The sequence below is a fragment of the Heterodontus francisci genome, chromosome 1 (genome assembly GCF_036365525.1).
Source record: "Heterodontus francisci isolate sHetFra1 chromosome 1, sHetFra1.hap1, whole genome shotgun sequence".
In the NCBI taxonomy this organism is placed as follows: Eukaryota; Metazoa; Chordata; class Chondrichthyes; order Heterodontiformes; family Heterodontidae; genus Heterodontus; species Heterodontus francisci.
The window spans coordinates 200,231,604-200,254,130 of record NC_090371.1 but is presented as its reverse complement, the minus strand read 5'-3'; the positions used below and the strand labels follow the sequence as shown (position 1 = coordinate 200,254,130).

Sequence of the window (22,527 nt, the reverse complement as noted above, 5' to 3'; positions counted from 1 at the left end):
CAATCTACAAGGCACAAGTCAGGAGTGTGATGGAATACTCTCCACTTGCCTGGATGGGTGCAGCTGCAACAACACTCAAGAAGCTCGACACCATCCAGGAGAAAGCAGCCCACTTGACTGGCACACCATCCACTCCCTCCACCATCAACGCACAGCAGCAGTAGTGTGTCCCATCTACAAGATGCACTGCAGCAATGCACCAAGGCTCCTTCGACAGCACCTTCCAAACCCATGACCTCTACCACCTACAAGGACAAGGGCAGCAGGTGCATGGGAACACCACCACCTGCAAGTTCCCCAAGTTTCACATCATCCTGATTTAGAACTGTATTGCCATTGCTTCACCACCGCTGCGTCAAATTCCTGGAACTCCCTCCCTAACAGCACTGTGGGTGTACCTACACTAAATGGGCTGCAGCAGTTCGAGAACGTGGCTCACCACCACATTCTCAAGGGTAATTAGGGATGGGCAATAAATGTTGACATTGATAGTGACGCCCACATCCCACGAATGAATAAAAAAAAAACAGACTGAACAGGTTCCTTGCCTTTACAAATATTAATAAAACAGTTGCATTTTTACAACAGTTCAGCAATATTAAAAGTGATTTTATTTTCCCAGTGCAAGCCTACAAATTGCCAGACTTATCACATAGATGCATTTAAGTGGAAGCTAGATAAGTGCAGGAGAGAGAAAAAGAATTGAAGGTTATGCTGATAGAGTTAGATGAAATAGTGTGGGAGGAGGCTCGTGTGGGGCATAAACATCGACATAGACCAGTTGGGCAGAATGGCCGGTTTCTGTGCTGATAAATTCTATGTAATTCTATGTAACTTCCCATTGTGAGATTTGAACTGATGACCTCCAGGTTGCTAATCCAATCCCATATTCTGAGGGGCAGATTCACCAACAACAGAAAAACTATGCAACACAAATTTCACCCATAAACTGTCACTCAATCACAAATGTGATTTTAATGCAGCTGCTCATGTGCGAACCTGGTGTGTACCCAGATAGTGCAAAAGCAACTTAGTGGATATAGCTGAGGGTCTTCCCCAAAGTCAATCAGCTCTCCCACAGCCAGACTGAAAATGGCAGAATTAAGTGCCATTAGTGCAAGTTGTTTCTATTTGTTATTCCTGGCAATTTTGTTCTGAGACAACAAGTGCAATTCCAGAAGGGCTCCATTGCCTCCAGTGGCAAGTGGGTCATTTCATCTGCAGCATTGCCTTCAACAGACTCTGAAACTTAAGGTACAAGAACATTACTCCTCGTTTATTTTCAGGATAACCTGTAGGATGTTTGTCCCACCAAAAATACCCTTTTAATTTAAAACTGTTTTATTATCAAGAAAAGTTTGTATAGTCCTATTATAGTCCAACATCCACAAGTACCCTTAGGGCTGCTTTAAATAGCAGTGGCCAAATCACAGTACTGCAATTAGAAACTGAAAAGGAGCTCTGGAGCTTTGCCCTCCTTCACACCTGGAATAGCATCTCCACTTGTCTGGTTTTGGCAGTACCTAGTGAGGCTTCCAGAAACTTCTGAAATGTAAACCAGACATTAAAAGTGTGACCTTTTTTTTTTAAACTGAAGTTGTTTTTTCCATTTATTTCCATGTAATCGTTTGGTAGTACAGTACTTGAGTATTGCTGAAAATAGAGACATATTGTCAAAGCTTTTCATCTTGCACTCAGCAGGACGATCCACGAGAATAACCAATGTAAGGGAAAACAACAACTTATACTGCATGAGAAGAATACTGATTTGGTTGGCAAGTGAACTCTGATTGGTAGAGGCATTGCCATGGAGAATGCACCAGTTTACAGTGACTGACAGTGGCATACTGGAAGCTACATATATCAATACACAGGGCCCTGTTCTCTGCAGACAGAAAGAACATGGACACACATTGTGCCTGCTTCAGCTGAACAAAATAAGTGACAGCCATTTGCTGGTTCACTTCTCAGGGCAATGCCTTGACCAATCACAGTTAAGCTGTCTGGTTTAAATTTCAATCAAAGCTTGGCAAACAAAACCTGTCAGGCCAACCAACTGGCACTCTTCTTATGCAGTAGAAGTTATTGTTTTCCCTTACATTGGTTATTCTTGCACATTGTCCTGATGAGTGCAAGACGAAAAGCTTTGACAATACGTCTCTATTTTCAGAAATACTTATTTCCATGTCTTATGATGCAGACATTCATTTGCACAAATTTTAAATAATTTCTATCAGCAGCAAAACGAACATCCAATTGCAGCTCTGATCCCACCCACTGTTCCGGCTTTATCCTGCCACTGCTCCGACTCCACCCACTGTTCCGGCTTTATCCTGCCGCTGCTCCGACCCCATCCATTGTTCCGGCTTTATCCTGCCACTGCTCCGACCCCATCCACTGTTCCGGCTTTATCCTGCCACTGCTCCGACCCCATCCATTGTTCCGGCTTTATCCTGCCACTGCTCCGACCCTATCCATTGTTCCGGCTTTATCCTGCCACTACTCCGACCCCATCCATTGTTCCGGCTTTATCCTGCCACTGCTCCGACCCTATCCATTGTTCCGGCTTTATCCTGCCACTGCTCCGACCCCATCCACTGTTCCAGCTTTATCCTGCCGCTGCTCCAATGCCACCCACTCTTACAACTTTACCGTGCCCCAGCCTTGGGAAAATATAGCAATTCTGGACATGTACTAACTTAAAAATAAAAGCCTTCTGTCAAGAAAACTTGCTGTGCCAAAGGGGGATTTTTTTTTAGTTTTAATCGATTGGAAACCTACATTAAACTTTAATGAAATAGAAAGAGCTGGAATTCTACAGTGAACTTTTTTTAAAAAGCTGAAAGCCAAGCTGGCCATCGCATTTTGCATTTGAACACCTTGTACATTCCAAGGCCTCAAAGGGGAGACACAAGTCTGATGAGCCTGTACCCAAAACAATGGCTTGCTCTATTGAATGAACCACAGGAGATTGCATTCATTGGCAGAGCCATCGTAGCACATTAACCTTGAAAGAGTCAACCCTTCCAGGTGTAAATGTTAACATCCTGAGGCCTGAAATTCCTAAACTTGAATCTCATTAGAAGGTTCCAGGCAATACACTGAGGCAAAACAAGAAATGCTTGAACCACTCAGCAGGTCTGGCAGCATCTGTGGAAAGAGAAGCAGAGTTAACGTTTCGGGTCAGTGACCCTTCTTCGGAACGGTTCCGCACCCCTTTTTTCCCATTTTAGTCACCCTGGGCCTGAGCCCAGCCCTGGGACAGGTGGATTCCATGGGAATGGGCTTTGGGCTGAAGAAGGGTCACTGACCCGAAACGTTAACTCTGCTTCTCTTTCCACAGATGCTGCCAGACCTGCTGAGTGGTTCCAGCATTTCTTGTTTTTATTTCAGATTTCCAGCATCCACAGTATTTTGCTTTAAGACACTGAGGCAGTCATGTGACTGTCTGTCCATCTCTGTGAAAGCTGGGAGTTTTCCCTTGGACAAGGCAGACAAACCGTGGGTGATTCTAGGCAGAAGCCAGAAGATTTCTCTCCCTCTACGGAAGACCTCGTGGTGGGGGCATGCAAAGCCTAGCTGCTGGATCCAAGCCAAAGACACCAGTGGAAGAAAGCCAGCTACAATTCTGCCTTCAAGAAAAGCCTGAACCAGATGGGTCAGCCACAAACTGCATATCAGCTGGAAGACAATGGAATCATCCAACCCCACAGACTGTGTATTTTTTGTTATTTGTTCCTGGACTCTAATCCAATCACAAATCTGCCCCTCATCACTCTGTAATCTATTTATGTGTGTGAGATTCTCGTGTGCATGGGTGCGTGAATGTGTAGATTAATTTTAATTTTTTTTAGATTGGGTTTAGATTGTTAAATATTATAAACTCACCTCTTTCTTGTTTAAACTCGAGAAAATCTGTCCGATTGGTTCTTTTACGATCACAACAAAGGTAAAACACTCACTCTTCAAAAAAGGAATAAACCCTGTTGCGGTCAAATTAAGAGGAAGGACAAGAGGGGCAACTGTGACCCCCTCCTCACCTGATCGTAACAATTCTCATGGCATCCCTCAGCTGATGACTCAGTACTCCTCCATGTTGAACACCACTTGGAGGAAGCACTGAGGGTGGCAAATGCACAAAATGTACTCTGGGTGGGGGACTTCAATGTCCATCACCATGAGTGGCTCGGTAGCACCACTACTGACCGAGCTGGCCGAGTCCTAAAGGACATGGCTGCTAGACTGGGTCTGCGGCAGGTGGTGGGGGAACCAACACGAGGGAAGAACATACTCGACCTCGTCCTCACCAATCTGCCTGCCGCGGATGCATCTGTCCATGATAGTATTGGTAGGAGTGACCACCGCACAGTCCTTGTGGAGACGAAGTACTGCCTTCACATTGAGGATACCGTCCATCGTGTTGTGTGGCACTATCACCGTGCTGAACGGGATAGATTTCGAACGGATCTAGCAATGCAAAACTGGGCATCCATGGGTCATCAGCAGCAGCAGAATTGTACTCAACCACAATCTGTAACCTCATGGCCCGGCATATCCCCCACTCTACCATTACCATCAATACAAGAGACCAACCCTGGTTCAATAAAGAGTGCAGGAGGGCATGTCAGGAGCAGCACCAGGCATACCTCAAAATGAGATGTCAACCTGGTGAAGCTACAACACAGGACTATCTGCATGCCAAACTGCGTCAGCAGCATACGATAGACAGAGCTAAGCAATCCCTTTACCAACGGATCAGATCTAAGCTCTGCAGTCCTGCCACATCCAGCTGTGAATGGTGGTGGACAATTAAACAACTAACTGGAGGAGGTGGCTCCACAAATATCCCCATCCTCAATGATGGGGGAGCCCAGCACATCAGTGCAAAAGATAAGGCTAAAGCATTTGCAACTATCTTCAGCCAGAAGTGCCGAGTTGATGATCCATCTCGGCCTCCTCCTGAAGGCCCCAGCATCACAGATGCCAAACTTCAGCCAATTCGATTCACTCCACGTGATATCAAGAAACGACTGAAGGCACTGGATACTGCAAAAGCTATGGGCCCTGACAATATTCCGGCAATAGTACTGAAGACCTGTGCTCCAGAACTTTCCGCGCCCCTAGCCAAGCTGTTCCAGTACAGCTACAACACTGGCATCTACCTTGCAATGTGGAAAATTGCCCAGGTATGTCCTGTACACAAAAAGCAGGACAAATCCAACCCGGCCAACTACCGCCCCATTAGCCTACTCTCAATCATCAGTAAAGTGATGGAAGGTGTCATCAACGGTGCCATCAAGCGGCACTTGCTTAGCAACAACCTGCTTAGTGACGCTCAGTTTGGGTTACGCCAGGGCCACTCAGCTCCTGACCTCATTACAGCCTTGGTTCAAACATGGACAAAAGAGCTGAACTCAAGAGGTGAGGTGAGACTGACTGCCCTTGATATCAAGGCAGCATTTGACCGAGTATGGCATCAAGGAGCCCTAGCAAAACTGAGGTCAATGGAATCAGGGGGAAACCCTCCGCTGGCTGGAGTCATACCTAGCGCAAAGGAAGATGGTTGTGGTTGTTGGAGGTCAATCATCTGAGCTCCAGGACATCACTGCAGGAGTACCTCAGGGTAGTGTCCCAGGCCCAACCATCTTCAGCTGCTTCATCAATGACCTTCCTTCAATCATAAGGTCAGAAGTGGGGATGTTCGCTGATGATTGCACAATGTTCAGCACCATTCGCAACTCCTCAGATACTGAAGCAGTCTGTGTAGAAATGCAGCAAGACCTGGACAATATCCAGGCTTGGGCTGATAAGTGGCAAGTAACATTCGCGCCACACAAGTGCCAGGCAATGACCATCTCCAACAAAAGAGAATCTAACCATCTCCCCTTGACATTCAACGGCATTACCATCGCTGAATCCCCCACTATCAACATCCCAGGGGCTACCATTGACCGAAAACTGAACTGGAGTAGCCATATAAATACTGTGGCTACAAGAGCAGGTCAGAGGCTAGGAATCCTGAGGCGAGTAACTCACCTCCTGACTCCCTAAAGCCTGTCCACAATCTACAAGGCACAAGTCAGGAGTGTGATGGAATACTCTCCGCTTGCCTGGATGGGTGCAGCTCCAACAACATTCAAGAAGCTCGACAACATCCAGGACAAAGCGGCATGCTTGATTGGCACCCCATCTACAAACATTCACTCCCTCCACCACTGACGCACAATGGCAGCAGTGTGTACCATCTACAAGATGCACTGCAGCAATGCACCAAGGCTCCTTCGACAGCACCTTCCAAACCCGCGACCTCTACCAACTAGAAGGACAAGGGCAGCAAATACATGGGAACACCACCACCTGCAAGTTCCCCTCCAAGTCACACACCACCCTGACTTGGAACTATATCGCCGTTCCTTCACTGTCGCTGGGTCAAAATCCTGGAACTCCCTTCCTAACAGCACTGTGGGTGTACCTACCCCACATGGACTGCAGCGGTTCAAGAAGGCAGCTCACCACCACCTTCTCAAGGGCAATTAGGGATGGGCAATAAATGCTGGCCTGGCCAGTGACGCCCACATCCTGTGAATGAATAAAAAAAAGTCATTCTGTGCCATGCTGCAAAGAATAAAGTAAATGCCCAGTGAGTTTGCCCCAAACTAGATTCTAGAAACTTCTCATTTGTACATTTACCAATTTGTTCACATTCTTCTAATTGTTACATTTGGAAATGGATTCAAGAAAACACACAGCAGCTGCACTGCAAAACTGCCTGTAAGTGCTTTCACCTCTTCAATTTGCTGACAGCTAATTACTACTCTGTAAAAACAGTGGGGTACATTTTACATTTCACTGCCTGGAATGACAAAAGGGTGGGTTCTACAATTCTGCTTTGCTAGATTACCGCCAGGTAGTGAAGATGAAAACTTACCCCCATGTTCCTCTTCAAGAATTAGGGAGGGTAATTTTGACTTTGGGCTAAACTGTCAAAAAGGTGACATGGGAACAGCTGCCAATTTTCACCTATCCCGATTTAAAAGAGCTAGCACAGGTGTGAAGGGCTGAATGTCTGCCTTCTGTGCTGTACAACTCCATAATTCTATGTATAAAGAGCATTTCATCTAATAGTGACCATTTTACACTAATGGCTAAAGTTAAAATCTGTTCATAATAGCAAATAGAGCAACTCTTCCTCCAATTACTGCTATACAGCATAAAGCTTCACAAGAAGCTTTTAGATAAATTATAAGAACAAAATCAAAATATGTATATAAAAGCAAAATACTGCAGATGCTGGAAATCTGAAATAAAAACAACAAATGCTGGAACTACTCAGCAGGTCTGGCAGCATCTGTGGAAAGAGAAGCAGAGTTAACGTTTCGGGTCAGTGACCCTTCATCGGAAATATGTATAAGTGCACACCACTGGTGTCACATTGATGCGGGCACATCATTGATTGCACCACATACAGACTTCTCAAGATACAATCATGGGGCAAAACTTTCAATAAGTTTTTGTGATTTGGAATGCACTGCCTGAAAAGGGTGGAAACAGATTCAATAGTAGCTTTCAAAAGGGACTGGGATAAATACTTGAAAAGGAAACATTTGCAGTGCTGTGGGAAAAGAGCTGGGGAGTGTGACTAATTGGATAGCTCTCTCAGAGTCAACACAGGCAACATGTGCTGAACGGCCTCCTTCTTGCTGTATCATTCTATGAACTTTGACAGGGCATAAATGTGCACTATCAGATTGGCCGCCTACGACACACCGTGCCCAATTTTCCTCTTCACTGGCTTCAGTGCAACAGAAAATCGGCCAAGTGTATAACAGGGGACTGATCCATTACCACTTGTTATACACCCCCTCACTCTGTTATTGAAAGTTCTGCCATTTGTTTCTGATGAATATACCATCCTCAGCTGTTTACATGCCATGAGGACAGAGGGTCCAATGAAAATCACCACTTCTGATGGGTCTTGAACATTGTGGAAGCAGCAGCACTGCCTTGTTGGTTTTCCCACTCTTCCACTAAAGTCAGAGTTGTTTAAATGGCAGTATGGTGAAGTGTTCAAGTGGCTTATCTCTTTCTGGACATGCATTTACCCGACAGCATGGCTGCTGCTGGCAGAACAAACTCCAGCAGCAGTGCTATTAGGTAAAGGAGGCAGCGTTGTTCATTCCAGAAGATGCGAGATGCACCCTAGAAGTGAGGTACAAGACTTGCTTCTGAAGGCAGAGGCAACAATTGTTTCTATAATCAGGAAGGGGGTGGGGTAGTGCCAAGCTGAATGGCACAGTCTTCTGGTGCAGATCCATGAAGCAATTTTTCACCTGCTGGCCTGTATGTATTTTCCCCCCAATAACTGGAAAAGGTAAGACTGCCAGAAGCAAAGAGGCTGCTCTGACTACAGGGGCAGTGCTGCAATACAAACCAAGTACTTTAAGGTGGTTTCTCCTGCGTGCAATGTGCCATAATTTTGCTCTGGCTATAACTGGGCTCTCTACCTGTGTACAGAGGCTGTTCTGGTTTATAAAGATCTTCCTACAATATCAGCAAAAGCCCTCAGAAACTTTCATTCGCAAACAAAATTTGTGAATAATTCACTTGCCTCAGGTGCCGTAAGTGTAATGTAACTCAAAAGTGCCAGCAGCCTCAATGCACTACAGAACCACTTCCAGTGGACGTAATAATCTACAAAGTAACTGTTGTGGGACAACTCAACCACCACACGAGGAGACTCAAGTACAGGTTTCAATCGTTTATTCAAGCATACTCAGGGAGAGACAATCTTGGACAGTCCGAGGTAGCACTCTAATTTTACACTCTAAGTTGCAAGCTTTATATACACTCTTTGTCACACTATGCGGTTATACCATGAGCAACTTGTTACGTAGCCTCTTTATGACAGTCCTTAGCAGATGACTCCAGCCTTAGTTCCCTATTTTCTTGTTCCACATTAACCAAGCATTGTGGTGTGACCTTCCACAATCTGATTGTGCAATCTAGACCGCATCCCGGTCTCAGTTCAGTCTCCCTAACCTTGCCCTTTGCCCTAGCACTTTGCTTGTCTCTTCCCCATCCTGACTTGAGCACATTGTTGGGTTGCCATCTTTTCTAATTCTCATGTTATTTCTTCTTAACCTGTTCAGAACAAATAGACAATTGATTTCTTGTTGGGTTTCAATACCCACGGATGTTGCTTAGTAATTGTGCTGGTGTCTGCTGTGCTAATTTGGTACTGTTTATGTTAAGGAGCAGATTTGACAGCAACTGGGAACTGCCTGTGTGCAAGATCTGCAGTTAGCAAAAATGTCACTTTTATGACTTTGCCAGTATGACCATAAATCTTTCCCAATATTGCAGGAGGGAATTCCACAGGCTAAAAGCTCACCTGCAGCTAAGCCTCAATAGGGCTGGACCAGAATTATGTGCGCCAAGTACACACTGCTTAAATTCACCACACTGACAGATCCTGTTGGAGGTAGCCAGTGAAAATCCAGCTTTCATGTCCTAAGATTGGCAGAAAAGGCATTATGTGGTTTATAATGCAGATAAGTATTAGCCATGCCTCAGTAGTAGCACTCTTACCTTTGAGTCAGAAGGTTGTGGTTTCAAGTTCCACGCCTGAAACTTGAGCATAGACACAATGCAATACTGAGTGCTTTACTGTCGGAGGTCCCATCTTTCGGATGAGACATTAAATCTAGACCCTATCTACTCTCTTAGTTGGATGTAAACGGTCTCATGGCAACATTTGAAGAAAAGTGGGGAGTTCTCACATTTTTTCTTAGTCAATAGTTATCCCTCAACCACCATCACTAAAACCAGTCATTATCTCATTGTTAGTTGAAGGACCTTAATGTGTGCAAATTGGCTGCCACTTTTCCTACATTATAAAGTGAATATGCTTCAAAGATTACTTCAATGGCAGTAGGGAATTTTGGAATGCCCTGAGGTCATAAAAGGCACTATATAAATGCAGGTATTTTATTTGTAATTGTCACGAATGGGGTTCTGCCCTGGAGGAAACCTGGGAGTATAAAGTGGGCACATAATTGAAGTGGCTGGAAGTCGCGTATCAGCATTGCCGAATGATGAACTGTTCATTCCTGTGCCTGACAGTTTTATTGAAATCCAGTCAGAAACTGAGAAGGAATGGAAGCAGGGAGTTAGTTTCCACAGAGCACTATTAACAACTACAGACACAGATGAATCATAAGACTTCATAAATGACCTGATCAGCTGGTTTACAAGTTGAAAGGGTATTCCAATATTTTTTGCAAAGTCTTACACAGAATGAACAAAATTGTTATTACTCAATCTTCAGATTCAAATCCTATAATTTCTTGTGTGATTTGTTGCAGGATCCAAAAAAAAAAGAGATGCAAATCTTCAATATTAATGCAAGCAAATAACAGATTCTGAGCCATACTCCCACCCATCTGTTCTCATTGTCATTCCTGTACTGGTATCCACCTCACTTGAAAAGCTGCACACGTTTATTTTTGCTGGCATTTGTACATACAATAAACAAAAGGTGACTCACCTCCACAGAGAACTTTCCAGAACCTTCCCCATATCTGAATGGAAGAGTTTGGTGAGAATCAGGATCACCTGCAAAGCATATTTGAAATGCAAAGTGAGTGCATTGCACAGTAAATGAAAGCTGGACAAAATCCTAACTTATATCAACATTCATAAAATCAATCCAAAAGACATTTGGAATGCTAACGGGGTTGTTCAAATATTAGATTTCACAGTGAAAAATGTGATATTCAAATGGCAAAAAGTGCAAATTTGTCACATGCTGTAGTATAGTGTTAAGCCAGACAGACAGACAAAGTCAAAGGTTTCCACTCACTGCCATTCAGTGACATCTACTTAAGGTACAATTTATATGGGCATCGACGAAGAGAAATGTTGAGCTTGGGCTCCAATGCCCACCATGCCTCCCCCATGCTTCATGAACCTGCTGATCCCAAAATTATGAAATGCTATAGAAATAGGCCAGTCAGTCCATGATGTCTCCGCCACATGAAAGGTGGTTTAATCCCATTCTCCTGCACAATCTCCATTCCCTTTAGTATTTCTCCTTTTCAATCAACTGTTTAATCCCCTTGTAACAGAATTTATTGGCGCTGCTTCAGCAATGGTTTGCAGCAGAAAATTCCACATTCTAGCCACCATGTGTGTACAGATAGTTTTTTAAATCTCCCCTTCAATTCATTTGATGATTATCTTAAATTTGTGCCTCTCATTACCACCTCGCCAATCAATGGAAGTAACCCAGGAAATGCAAGGAGTGTTGATCTCAGCCAATGCGTTCAAATATGGAGAACCTCTGCCACAGACCCCACTGAGTAATCAGGGTCTGGGTTTGAGAGGGAGGGGGAGGTTCACTGTTTAAAATTTCATTGGAAGGCACTCACACCACTATGGGCACATCTTGAACACCCACCAAAGAAGTGTGTTCTGTCCCAACGCGGTCTTGCTGCAATCTTTTTCCAGTAAAACGCTTAACATTTTGGTAGCACGGCATGATTCTTCTTTGGCCTCCTTGTCTCGAGAGACAATGGGTAAGCGCCTGGAGGTGGTCAGTGGTTTGTGAAGCAGCGCCTGGAGTGGCTATAATGGCCAATCCTGGAGTGACCGGCTCTTCCACAGGTGCTGCAGATAAAATTTGTTGTCGGGGCTGTTACACAGTTGGCTCTCCCCTTGCACTTCTGTCTTTTTTCCTGCCAACTGCTAAATCTCTTTGACTCGCCACACTTTAGTCCTGCCTTTATGGCTGCCCGCTAGCTCTGGCAATCGCTGGCAACTGACTTCCGCGACTTGTGATCAATGTCACAGGACTTCATGTCGCGTTTGCAGACATCTTTAAAGCGGAGACATTGACGGCCAGTGGGTCTGATACCAGTGACGAGCTCGCTGTGCAATGTGTCCTTGGGGATCCTGACATCTTCCATGCGGCTCACATGGCCAAGCCAGCTCAAGCGCCGCTGGGTCAGTCGGGTGTAAATGCTGGGTATGTTGGCCGCCTCGATGACTTCTGCGTTGGAGATATGGTCCTGCCACCTGATGCCAAGGATTCTCCGGAGGCAGCGAAGATGGAATGAATTGAGACGTTGCTCTTGGCTGACATATGTTGTCCAGGCCTCGCTGCCGTAGAGCAAGGTACTGAGGACACAGGCTTGATAACTCGGACTTTTGTGCTCCATGTCAGTGTGCCATTTTCCCACACTCTCTTGGCCAGTCTGGACATAGCAGTGGCAGCCTTTCCCATGCAGTTGTTGATTTCTGTATCGAGAGACAGGTTACTGGTGATAGTTGAGCCTAGGTAGGTGAACTCTTGAACCACTTCCAGAGTGTGGTCGCCGATATTGATGGATGGAGCATTTCTGACATCCTGTCCCATGATGTTAGTTTTCGTGAGGCTGATGGTTAGGCCAAATTTGTTGCTGGCAGCCACAATCCTGTCGATGAGTCTCTGCAGACACTCTTCAGTGTGGGATGTTAATGCAGCATCATCAGCAAAGAGGAGTTGCCCGATGAGGACTTTCCATACTTTGGTCTTCGCTCTTAGATGGGCAAGGTTGAAAAATCTGCCACCTTATCTTGAGTGGAGGAAAATTCCTTCTTCTGAAGACTTGAACGCATGTGAGAGCAGCAGGGAGAAGATCCCAAACTGTGTAGGTGTGAGAACACAGCCCTGTTTCACGCCACTCAGGATAGGAAAGGGGTCTGATGAGGCGCCTGATATGCTGAATTGTGCCTTTGATATATTGTCATGGAATGAGGTGATGATACTTAGTAGCTTTGGTGGACATCCGAGCTTTTCTAGTGGTCTGAAGAGACCACGTCTGCTGACGAGGTCAAAGGCTTTAGTGAGATCAATGAAAGCAACGTAGAGGGGCATCTGTTGTTCGCGGCATTTCTCCTGTAGCTGGCGAAGGGAGAACAGCATGTCAATAGTGGATCGCTCTGCTCGAAAGCCACACTGTGCCTCAGGGTAGACATGCTCAGCCAGCTTCTGGAGCCTGTTTAAAGCGACTCGAGCGATGATCAAGAAGATCGCCCCCCTCAAATCTAAATCAGGGGACACAATCACTGACCAACGCAAGCAAATGGACCGCTGGGTGGAGCACTACCTAGAACTGTACTCCAGGGAAAATGTTGTCACTGAGACCACCCTAAATGCAGCCCAGTCTCTGCCAGTCATGGACAAGCTGGAGGTACAGCCAACAAAATCGGAACTCATTGATGCCTTTGATTCTCTAGCCAGCGGAAAAGCCCCTGGGAAGGACGGCATTACCCCTGAAATAATCAAGAGTGCCAAGCCTGCTATACTTTCAGCATTCTACGAGCTGCTTTGCCTGTGCTGGGACGGGGGAGGACATGCGTGATGCCAATATCATCACCCTCAAGAAGAACAAGGGTGACTGCGGTGACTGCAACAACTACCGTGGAATCTCCCTGCTCAGCATTGTGAGGAATTTCTTCACTCGAGTCGTTTTAAACGGTATGATTAGTAATGCACTAAACATCACCCAATACAACCTTTAATATTTGTACATTTCCCGTCCCCCAAATCCAACTTTCAAACCTCAGAAGTGTATTGGTGCTGCGTTGCAGGACACTCAAATTGGTTCTGGTTCAGAAACAGCAATGAGTAGGCTGTTCCACCAGGTCCGTGCCAAAGCGGCTCCCTCCGTTGTCCCTAAACACCAATGCGGCGAAGACTTCTGTGGGCTTTTCCTTATTCTTTGGGTGAGACATTTCTGCAGTGTGTCTCTCGTAAGAGCCCCATGGCACTGTCCAAGGAACAACAGGATGTTCTCTACTTGTCCTGCTTGACGTTACTCCCTCAACCAATACTACCCAAAAACAGCTGAACGGGCCATGTATTTTACTGCTGTTTGTGGGCCTTACCCATCGAGAGAAAGGTTGCCATGTGGGCTCACGTAACAACAGTGACTGCATAACCACTATTCATGTGCAAACTTAATAGTTGAAAGGCTGTTTGACCACAGGGAAGTTGCATCATATTCGAGCCCAATCCTCCTGCCACTTGCCATCAATACATGTGCATTTCAAACTGGGTGTCTGGATAGCAAGCATGCATGAGAAACTACAGCGATTCTCTCCTTTTAAATCATAGTACTGAGCCTAATTGTAGTAACCCTGCCATCACCCAGCTGAGATCAGCACCAGCTAGGGGTCAGCTTCGAAGCCTTGCTGCTCTGTAAATACTTCACTGGATTAACTCACAGTGCCATCGGGGGAGCCCATTGTCAAAATTTTATTTTGCAAAAAATGTTTGTAACAACAGCAGATGCAGTTGGCAAAGCCATAATGACAGCGGCATTGACGCCATCACGCACCTGCCTGTAAACAAACTCGACAAAGAGACTTTACCATGGTGACAAAGCTCTTTTCAAGCAGATTTATTTCAGTAATACCACACGGGAGGATTAACAGTGCCAGTGTTAAGTCATTAGACGCCACCCTCATGGCACTACAGTAAAGCCAGAATTATTAATGTTTTTACACCATTCAAGGAATACTGTGAATTAAGGAGCACCCTGTCACTCTCTGAATCAACTTGTTCAGCAGCTACAGGACACATATGCCATATGGAAAAGAAACCTGTGCTGTTCCACACAGTGACCTGGCTGGTTTGCTGCTACTTTTCCACAGGTGTTCCTTTTTTTAAATCTTTGGACATGCCAATGGAATTTGGCGTTGAAGGGAAGGGGAAAGTGTGTACCAAGTTCATTTACCCACCAGTTTTACAACCCAGAGCTGGTCTAAGACTGTTTCACAAATAATGGACAACATGTGTGGAATGATAACAGCCAAATTTGAAGAAAACCATTTAAACAGTTGTTGTCATCATGTTAAAGCTTTTCAACCAGGTTCAGCAGACTACACTATGTCCCTGTTTATAAACAGGAAAACGTATCCTTACATGACTTAGTAAAACATAACCCATCAGGGGCAACTTACAACTTTGGCAGGGATATAAAAGTGCAGTAACGGCTCGGCCACCCATTATAGACCCCACTTGATTTTGTTTTCCATTGACTTCAGCCTTTTCTGTGCTGAGTTAGCTGATTTTAGCTGTAGTGGCTGTAATTGATTTCAGTTGCCCTAAGTTAAGGAGGGGACAATCAGCCAAGGTTCCTGATCACTGTAGGTGACCTTCGAAACAGGACAGGATTGGACTCAGCTACGATACCCACATGGTCGAATAGACCTCTTTCTTGGCTGATACATGAAGATGACTTGGACAAAATACTGGATGGCAGCCTGCACCCACAGGTTATAACCCAACACCAGAAGATGTGGGGGGAAAAAAATAATTTAAATGCAGACGTAAAAGGCACACAGATTTTGCAAGTCTTTTAGTTTTGAAAGGGTTAACGAATACTGGAGGAAGGACGGGATTGTTGACCATAATACCCAGCATATCTACCAATGGCCCTGACATGCTGTGATGGGTTTGGATTTTCTTTCCTTTTTATCTGCCGCTATTACAGAGCAAAAAAGGAAAACCATTTTGATGCGCTATTTGGATTTCAACTGCTGTTGCACATAAAATCTCTTTTGCACAAAAGTTGGCAAGACAGTGTCAGCATTACGCATCTTTTCAAAACTGAATACTATTAGACAGAAGTTTGCAAACACTGCACGCATTTTAATTTGTCAGTGAATAGCAGCTGTTGCTAAGCATTTGTTAAATCGTTTAGCAGTTATCTCTTATATTGTGTAACATTCTGCCCATCTCTAAACTGCTTATTTCAATCCTTATCATGATATATAGTGACCAAGTCAAGATTAGAGAGAGCCAAAGATGGTCCAATGGCCTATGCAATAGCCTGTGATGCGCAGACTGGGAGATTTGGATTTCTTTACTTTCTTACAATTATATATTTTTTTCAATTACACACACCTTTTTCCAGGACACCTGACATGAACCAGTAGGACATTTTTTTTTATTTCCAAAATATACTTTATTCATAAAAATCTGTAAAAATTACATTCCCAAACAGTTTAAAACAGCATCAAGTCAAAAAATACAAACAGTGCAAAGATGATCAGTTTCCTTCAATACAATCCTGAGTTGCCTCACAACCCTTCCATTTCATTGTCATGCCATATACATTTTTACATTTACAGCACACAAAATTTTCCCGATACAGTTCGAGGGGTTTCCCATGGATCCAGCCCCTCAGTTCAGCTTGGTGGGGGGACCTTACACTGTGGTCTTTCCCCATTGAGCCTTTGCTGCGGCTGCCCCAAGCTTTAGTGCGTCCCTCAGCACCTAGTCCTGGACCTTGGAATGTGCCAGTCTGCAACATTCGGTGGTGGACAACTCTTTGCGCTGGAAGACCAGCAAGTTTCGGGCAGACCAAAGGGCGTCTTTCACCGAATTGATAGTCCTCCAGCAGCAGTTGATGTTTTGTCTCGGTGTGCGTCCCTGGGAACAGCCCGTAGAGCACAGACTCCTGTGTTACAAGCTGCTTGGGATGAACCTCGACAAAAACCACTGCATCTCTTTCCACACCTGCTTTGCAAAGACACATTCCAGGAGGAGGTGGGCAACCGTCTCTTCCCCACCACAGCCACCACGGGGGCATTGTGCGGAGGGGGCGAGACTTCGGGCGTGCATGAAGGATCTGACAGGTAGGGCCCTTCTCACCACCAGCCAAGCTACATCTTGGTGCTTGTTTGAAAGTTCTGGCAATGGGGCATTCCGCCAAATGACTTTGACGGTCTGCTCGGGGAACCATCCGACAGGATCCACCGTCTCCTTTTCCCGTAGGGCCTTGAGGACATTCCGTGCAGACCACTGCCTGATGGATCGGTGGTCGAAGGTGTTTTCCCGCAGAAGCTGCTCCACGAAGGATAGGTGGTACGGCATGGTCCAACTGCATGGAGCGTTCCGCAGCAATGTGACCAGGCCCATCCTTCGTAACACCGGGGACAGATAGAACCTCAGCACGTAGTGACACTTGGAGTTTGCATACTGGAGGTCTACACACAGCTTGATGCAGCCGCACACGAAGGTGGTCATCAGGATGAGGGTCACGTTGGGTACATTTTTCCCGCCCTTATCCAGAGATTTGAACATCATGTCCCTCCGGACCCGGTCCATTTTCGATCCCCAGATGAAGCGGAAAATGGCTCGGGTGACCGCCACAGCACAGGAGTGGGGTATGGGCCAGACCTGCGCCACGTACAGCAACAACGTGAGCGCCTCGCACCTGATGACCAGGTTCTTACCCACAATGGAGAGAGATCGCTGCCCCCACATGCTCAACTTTTGTCGTACATTGGCTACTCGCTCCTCCCAGGTTTTGGTGCACGCCCCGGTCCTTCCGAACCATATCCCCAGCACCTTCAGGTAGTCTGACCTGACGGTGAAGGGGACAAAGAAGCGGTCAGCCCAGTTCCCAAAGAACATGGCCTCGCTCTTGCCTTGGTTAACTTTGGGTCCTGAGGCCAGTTTGAACCGGTCGCAGATGTTCATCAGTCTGCGCACAGACAGCGGATCCGAACAGAAGACGGCGACGTCATCCATGTACAGGGAGGTTTTCACCTGAGTGCTTCCGTTGCCTGGGATTGTCACCCCTCTTATGCTCGCATCCTTCCTAATAGACTCAGCAAAGGGTTCAATACAGCAAACAAACAAGACCGGGGAGAGAGGACAGCCCTGTCTGACTCCAGATTGGATCGGGAAACTTTCCGATTCCCACCCATTGATTGAGACTGCGCTACTGCTGTTTGCGTAGAGCAGTTTGATCCAATTGCAGATTCCCTCCCCAAACCCCATTTTGGAAAGCACGTCCATCATGTAGGTGTGCGATATCCTGTCAAAAGCCTTCTCCTGGTCCAGGCTGATGAGGCAGGTGTCCACCCTCCTGTCCCGCACGTAGGCGATCGTATCCCTGAGTAGCGTGAGACTATCAGAGATCTTCCTGCCGGGTACAGTACAGGTCTGATCGGGGTGGATCACCAACTCCAGAGCAGACTTGACTCGACTGGCTATGACTTTGGACAGAATCTTGGAGTCAACGTTAAGCAGTGAGATGAGGCACAGATTGGACATGTTTTGTTGCACTAGTGTTGCATACATCTGTGCTTCATTTTACCCATGCCCACCTCCCAGCCCTAGCAGATTGGATCCACATCTTAAAGCACCATACCCACACCCTCTTCCTTCTTATCCATACTTATTTTTCCACTGAATTACATGCACTTCCATTTTGCTCGCCAAGTTTTTTAAAGATAGCTCAACATTAATCTAAGTATGTCAGGCCGCATCCGTGAAGAGAGAAGCAGTTAAGGTTTCAGGTCTGTGACTTTTCATCAGAACAGACCTGAAACGTTAACTCTACTTCTGTTTTTATTTCAGAAATCCAGCATCTGCAGTATTTTGCTTTTATATTATTGACCTTAGTATTATTGTTCACTTTGGGTCTCTGCATCTTCTGCTTTGTACGGATGCATACTAGCTTTTCTATGTCTCTCCTTATTTCCTGGAAACTAGTTAGTTTTCACATGGATCTATATGCTAATATTCCTACATTTATATTTTTAACATTGAATTATCCAGTGTAGTTTCACAGGAGGGGAGACTGTTTGCCATGCCATCACAATGAACTATTTGCTACCAAAAAATTAATATTCTTGCTGCAGATCCATCTCGGAACTTCGAATCTTTTTATGCATAATCTACCCAGCATATAGTACACTCTGTAAAGTATATCTAACTTCAGGACTCAAATGAATTTAATTAGATTTAGTGTAGGAATCTCTGCACTTGTCCCAGATTTACATCTGATCTTAAAAAGGTTAGGAAAGAAACTCTAAAGTAGAAGTTGTCTTCAAAGGGGTAATTTCTGTCTGCGTGGAGTAAACTAGTGGTTGGCACGCCCTGAAGGCATTAGCATGCAACTAGTACGATTTCTTGGTCAGTCCTGATTGTCATGCAGCCAGTAAGCTGCCTGCAACAACCATGCTCCCAATAGTCAGCTTGCTAATCTCGAGATGGAAAATCATGTGGTCTGACCATTTAAAAAGGTGTATTTTTCTTTGGGAACAGAGAGAAGCAGCACTGTGCAGCAGAAGGTGACAGGAGTAAATCCATTGAAGTGGAAAACCCACAAGCAACTGTCAAAGAATAGTCTCAAAGGTTCCACCCTGCTTTACATGACACTTCCCCTTCAAGTATCAGTGGAAATGGCCAGTTCCTGACTTGCACAGCCCACAGTTGATAGAGGGAGCAGGAACTGGCAGTTGTCAGGTAGGCAGAACCATGAAAAATGACAACCATTGAAACCTATCTGCATGCAAGCACCAGACTCCTGCCTGCTTTGAGTGGGAGCTTTCACCTTCCAGGAATCAAGTCTGTCCAAGAATCAGTTTCAATTTTTCTTGCCAAAAGTAAGAACAAAGCTCAGCACCATTTCATATCTTGCCTAATTTAGATGTGATTCAAACCGTTTATATAGAGGGGCGTTGCTACAATCCCTAAACATGCTCTAATGGACCTTTCAAAGCACATGACTCCATATTCATGTTCAACCCTGGCCATTCAGAAAGGCCTCTGACTTGCTCCAATTAACAGATGGCAGAAGTTATGCCAAAGCTGCATCAATCTGAGGAGTAGTGTTGAAAGGCCCCTAGAAAGGATGGCATTACCCCTGAAATAATCAACAGTGCCAAGCCTGCTATACTCTCAGCACTCCATGAACTGCTTTGCCTGTGCTGGGATGAGGGAGCTATACCACAGGACATGCGCAATGCCAATATCATCACCCTCTATAAGAACAAGGGTGACCGCAGTGACTGCAACAACTACCGTGGAATCTCCCAGCGCAGCATAGTGGGGAAAGTCTTCTTTGAGTCGTTTGAAACAGACTCCAGAAGCTGGCTAAGCATGTCTACCCTGAAGCACAGTGTGGCTTTCCAGCAAAGAGATCCACCATTGACATGCTCTTCTCTCTTCGCCAGCTACAGGAGAAATGCCGCGAACAACAGATGCCCCTCTACGTTGCTTTCATAGATCTCACCGAAGCCTCTGACCTCATCAGCAGACGTGGTCTCTTCAGACTACTAGCAAGGATCGGATGTCCACCAAAGCTACTAAGTATCATCACCTCATTCCATGACAATATGAAAGGCACAATTCAGCATAGTGGTGCCTCATCAGACCCCTTTCCTATCCTGAATGACGTGAAACAGGGCTATGTTCTCGCACTTACACAGTTTGGGATCTTCTTCTCACTGCTGCTCTCACATGCGTTCAAGTCTTCAGAAGCAGGAATTTACCTCCACACAAGATCAGGTGGCAGGTTTTTCAACCTTGCCCGTCTAAGAGCAAAGACCAAAGTATGGAAAGTCCTCATCAGGGAACTCCTCTTTGCTGACGATGCTGCTTTAACATCTCACACTGAAGAGTGTCTGCAGAAAACGAACATCATGGGACAGGATGTCAGAAATGCTCCATCCATCAATATCGGCGACCACGCTCTGGAAGTGGTTCAAGAGTTCACCTACCTAGGCTCAACTATCACCAGTAACCTGTCTCTCGATACAGAAATCAACAACTGCATGGGAAAGGCTGCCACTGCTATGTCCAGACTGGCCAAGAGAGTGTGGGAAAATGGCGCACTGACATGGAGCACAAAAGTCTGAGTTATCAAGCCTGTGTCCTCAGTGCCTTGCTCTACGGCAGCGAGGCCTGGACAACATATGTCAGCCAAGAGCGACGTCTCAATTCATTCTATCTTCGCCGCCTCCGGAGAATCCTTGGCATCAGGTGGCAGGACCGTATCTCCAACACAGAAGTCCTCGAGGCGGCCAACATCCCCAGCATATATACCCTACTGAGCAGGCGGCGCTTGAGATGGCTTGGCCATGTGAGCCGCATGGAAGATGGCAGGATCCCCAAGGATGCCTTGTACAGCAAGCTCGTCACTGGTATCAGACCGACCAGCCGTCCATGTCTACGCTTTAAAGATGTCTGCAAACGCGACATGAAGTCCTATGACATTGATCACAAGTCGTGGGCGTCAGTTGCCAGTGATCGCCAGAGCTGGCGGACAGCCATAAAGGCGGGGCTAAAGAGTGGTGAGTTAAAGAGATTTAGCAGTTGGCAGGAAGAAAGACAGAAGCTCAAGGGGAGAGCCAACTGTGTAACAGCCCCGACAACCAATTTTATCTGCAGCACCTTTGGAAGAGTCTGTCACTCTAGAATTGGCCTTTATAGCCACTCCAGGCGCTTACCCATTGTCTCTCGAGACAAGGAGGCCAAAGAAGAAAACTATCTTGACATAGGTTTTGTTTCTTTACTTGTCCCATTATCACTTACACAGGCCTTGCACCACCAACCCTTTTGTCATTTAATCTCTCCTGCCTTCCATCCCATCACAAACCTTCCCTTTTGTTCTCCCCCCCCCACCCCCAGCCCCTACCCCCCTTTCAGTTGCATTTCTAACTCAGGATATCAATCTAAACCTTCAACTCTGGGGGAATTTTATGCTCTCCCATGTGGCAGGTTTGGAGGCAGGAAGAGCATAAAATCAGCTGGGTTGGTGGCGGAGGGGCTCCCACCACCATCCCAGCTCACCAAAATTTAGTCCGGAGCAGGAAGGCCTGTATCCCGCTGCCAATTGAGGTCCTTAATTGGGCAATTAAGGGCCTCTTCCCGCCACAGCCACAATTAGCTGCGTGGCGGGGAGCCCTGTCGCTGCTTGAGAAGCACTGCACAAAAAACCTTGCGGGCTGTTTCCCGGCTCCGGGGATGGGGTTTCCTTTGTTAAAAGGCACAGTGCCTGATCAAGGGACCCGGCATTGGGAAGGGTGGGCCCACTGAGAGCCATCTCCCTGCCCTTGGTGCTGACACCCTCCTCTACCGCCATGACTCCCACCCCGTGAGACCCCTCCCCCGCCCTGACCTACTTGAGATTCAGCGATGCTCTTCGGCCTCCGGTACGGACATCTCTAGCAGAAGCCACCGCCTCTGCGGTGGTGCTGCAGCTCCTGGCCTCTGATTGGCCAGCAGCTCTCTAAGGGCAGGACTTCCGGCAACGGGGTCCTAGATCCTATGGAAGGCCCGCCACTGTCGCTTAAGTGCTTGATTGACTCTAAATTCGGCAGGCCTTCGGGAAAAGAGGCGACACTGGGATCTCGGTGTCAGTTTCTCCAGACATCGAGACCCCCGCCACCAGGATAAAATTCCCCCCTCTGTTTCTCTCTCTACAGACTCTGTCAGATCTGAGCATTTCCCGCATTTTCAATTTCATAACCAATTTTGCATCCACTTGCGACTGCCCATTTAATCCCACGGGTTTCAATTTTGCTAACAAGTGTACTTTGCCAAACAACTTTTGAAATTCCGTATCCACAACATCAACAGCATTGTCTCCATGACTTCATAAATAATTCAATCAAATTAGTCAAACATGATTTAGCTTTACAAATCCATCCGGGCTTTCATTTATTAACCCATATTTTCCA

General features: G+C 46.1%; 1 protein-coding gene across 2 annotated transcripts in view; it reads right to left on the bottom strand.

The window, feature by feature from the left end:
- The window catches only part of sorcs2 (sortilin-related VPS10 domain containing receptor 2), an 810,245-nt gene that overhangs the window by 657,063 nt on the left and 130,655 nt on the right, over positions 1-22,527 (bottom strand). For both annotated transcript variants that reach the window (XM_068040075.1, XM_068040081.1), the window contains exon 2: positions 10,547-10,614. In XM_068040075.1, coding sequence (XP_067896176.1) covers positions 10,547-10,614 — 68 coding nt within the window. The remainder of the gene's footprint in view (positions 1-10,546; positions 10,615-22,527) is intronic.